Raw genomic sequence first — 3,335 nt, 5'->3', positions numbered from 1 at the left:
CTGTCTTCCCTCCAGGTCGTGTGTTCTGGCAAAGAGTGGGATTACGGAAACAGAGCAGTGTTTGCGTTCATCTGCGCTGCGGACGGATCAGACAGAGTGAAATGGAAGTAAAGGACGGGTGACGGGAGCTGAAGCTCAGCACGACACCGGGTGTCATGACTGCACACTTGGTCACTGGTCAGATCTTTTTACACTGTTTTTTCCCCCAGGAAATCCAGTGAAACGACGTCAAAGGTTTCTCAACCCTGTTTAGGGTCCAAACCACAAGTGACATTGAAAAGAGTGTCCTGAATAGGTGTCTATAAACAGAACAAGGGACGTCACCAAACAGGTAGAGACACACTTGGAAGCGAGTGAAAACCATATACTATAACACATGACTTAGTGAAAAACTTGAAATACAAAGATGCCTGAGTAGACTCAGCAGATTAAAACTACTATAAGTTGAACACAAGATAACAGTGGTTGGCCATAGGTTGATGAAGCTTCATGAAACAGCGCTGTCATTTTAGAACGCCACCTGATGGTGCACTCTGCTCTGTGACATTTAACTTTGTACCAGTATTTCAATGAAACGTCACACTATTTTTAAACTGAAAGTTCAACCTACGAAGCACAGAAATGCTTACACTGTTTCATGAAACCTCATCGGTGGCATTGGGGGGAAAGGAAGAAGGAAGGATTGAGGGCAGGCTCTGGTTTGAGGCAGGTAGGATGGTATGGTACAGAGAAATAAAAATTGCCATCAAGCGGCCACTGAAAATGGGGACACTGTTTCTTGACGCGTCATCTGTGTCACTAGTGGTGGTCAAAACAGCCCACAGGGTTCAACAGAAAATAGGTCAGGACAAACGTATGTAAGAGAATCAGACAAGGTCGCACCTGGAAACAGTAAAAGCAGATCATGACAGGAGTAAAACGCTGCTTGTGTTTTTGCGGTGCTTTTGTGAATGTTTCTCTTGCTAAGATACCGCTTTTATGTCAAGTCTTACCCCAATAAGGAACGCTTTACTTGGGGTCAATAATGGGCACCACTCAGGTGGTGGATGCCCTGGCGCCCCTGATCTGGCGCCAAAGGTCCCTTCTACAGGTTTCTGTGTGGGTGCTCAAAACAACTTTCTGGATATGAAACGTATCATGTAATGCCCTGTAAATGCAAGGTGCGAAATGACAAATTGTTCCCTCCATTTCATTCATTACGGATTGAATCGCAGAACCAAGGAACCTGTGCTCGGGGTGACACTGTTCTTCTCTTTGTTTCAGGTGAAATGTTTATATTGGTTGTAGTAGTGCACGGCAAAGATGAAGTTATTTCCATGGTCAAAATCTGCTCCCACTTGTGCTCACGAGTTTTGGGTGGTCTGCTAAGAGTCTTGTCCAATCAGAGTCTAAAGTCCCATTGAGATATTGTGAGAGCTTGGTCACTCAGGAGTAACTCAAAGTAGATCTTCTGCTGATTCTTCTTTAAGTGCCTCTCTAGTGCAACTGGGATGGGACTCAGGGGGCAGACTCAGGACCCACTGGTGGTGTGGTTTCCTTGGAGGAGAAAGTCTGCCGGACCCTGCAGCCTCAAGTCTGAATGGTTCCACTCCAGTTTAGTCACAGAGGCTCAGCGGAACAGAAGCGAGAAATACGACTCCTAAATCTGAAAACTAAAGAAGACGTTTTGGAAGGCAGCCGTCGGTGAAAGACAGAAGATTAATACAGCGTGGCGAAATAACTCCGCTCATTGATCTATAATACAACGGCTCATCAAAGAGAGGAAGAATTGGGTTCTCTTTGAAAAACGCTTCTTTTTCAAGTTGGCTCATTCATGGATGATAAGCTGGGGAGGTAAGAGAGAAGCCCCGTCGGGAGGGGCCCGCGCTGGAAGCCAAACCACCTCCATAGATGGGATTAATATTGCATGGGTGCTGGTGCAGAGCGCAGCACCCTGATGTGATCGTCTCCCGTCGTTCACTCCTTCACAAGTTAGCCAGATAAGACAACAACAACGCCGCCGTGGTTCACCTGCTGAGAACCGCATCAGCCCATCACTAGTTCTCACAAGTGGACTGACATCAGTAGGTATTAAAGTGAGTATTTATGGTTATGCTTTGTTCTTCAAGACTCTTTGAGTGAGGTTTCTAAGAAGGCCAGTTCCACAGGACAGGGGCCGCTTCAGTGTACGCTTTCTGTCTTAGGGTCAATTCCAATTCCTCCCTCGACATCAGACCTCAAAACCAAGGGGTAAGGAAAGTTTTGTTCCTTAGAGATGGGGCACTACTTAATGCAGGTACCTTCTCAGCCTGTTGGGGGCAGCATTACGCCAAAGCGGCAAGAGGAGCAAGAAGAAGAAGAAGGAGAGGAGCAAGAAGAAGAAAAAGAAGAAGGAGAGGAGCAAGAAGAAGAAGAAGAAGGAGAGGAGCAAGATGAAGAAGAAGAAGAAGAAGAAGAAGAAGGAGAGGAGGAAGAAGAAGAAGAAAAAGAAGAAGAAGGAGAGGAGCAAGAAGAAGAAGAAGGAGAAGAAGAAGAAGGAGAGGAGCAAGAAAAAGAAGAAGAAGAAGAAGAAGAAGGAGAGGAGCAAGAAGAAGAAGAAGAAAAAGAAGAAGAAGGAGAGGAGCAAGAAGAAGAAGAAGAAGAAGGAGAAGAAAAAGAGGAGGAGCAAGAAGAAGAAGGACAGGAGCAAGAAGAAGAAGAAGAAGGAGAGGAGCAAGAAAAAGAAGAAGAAGAAGAAGGAGAAGAAAAAGAGGAGGAGCAAGAAGAAGAAGGACAGGAGCAAGAAGAAAAAGAAGAAGGAGAAGAAGAAGGGGAGGAGCAAGAAGAAGAAGGAAAGGAGCAAGAAGAAGAAGAAGAAAAAGAAGAAGAAGGAGAGGAGCAAGAAGAAGAAGAAGAAGAAGAAGAAGGGGAGGAGCAAGATGAAGAAGAAGAAGAAGGAGAGGAGGAAGAAGAAGAAGAAGGAGAGGAGCAAGAAGAAGGAGAAGAAGAAGAAGAAGAAGGAGAGGAGCAAGAAAAAGAAGAAGAAGAAGAAGGAGAAGAAAAAGAGGAGGAGCAAGAAGAAGAAGGACAGGAGCAAGAAGAAGAAGAAGAAGAAGAAGGAGAAGAAGAAGGGGAGGAGCAAGATGAAGAAGAAGAAGAAGAAGGAGAGGAGGAAGAAGAAGAAGAAGAAGAAGAAGAAGGAGAGGAGCCACAAGAAGGAGAAGAAGAAGAAGAAGAAGGAGAGGAGCAAGAAAAAGAAGAAGGAGAAGAAGAAGAAGGAGAAGAAGAAGAAGGAGAAGAAGAAGGGGAGGAGCAAGAAGAAGAAGGAGAGGAGCAAGAAGAAGAAGAAGAAGAAGGAGAAGAAGAAGGGGAGGAGC

General features: G+C 45.3%; 1 protein-coding gene across 1 annotated transcript; it reads left to right on the top strand.

Moving 5' to 3' along the window:
- Positions 1-2,395: 2,395 nt before the first annotated feature.
- Positions 2,396-3,016, top strand: LOC128755209 (cilia- and flagella-associated protein 251-like; the record flags this gene model as incomplete). Its single annotated transcript, XM_053858323.1, has 1 exon — positions 2,396-3,016. A coding segment is annotated over one exon (621 nt), but the record flags the coding sequence as incomplete, so codon positions are not given.
- Between the last annotated feature and the right edge of the window lie 319 nt (positions 3,017-3,335).

Source organism: Synchiropus splendidus, chromosome 3, assembly GCF_027744825.2.
Source record: "Synchiropus splendidus isolate RoL2022-P1 chromosome 3, RoL_Sspl_1.0, whole genome shotgun sequence".
Classification (NCBI taxonomy): Eukaryota; Metazoa; Chordata; class Actinopteri; order Syngnathiformes; family Callionymidae; genus Synchiropus; species Synchiropus splendidus.
The sequence above is the reverse complement of the archived record's forward strand: the minus strand, read 5'-3'. Positions and strand labels throughout refer to the sequence as shown.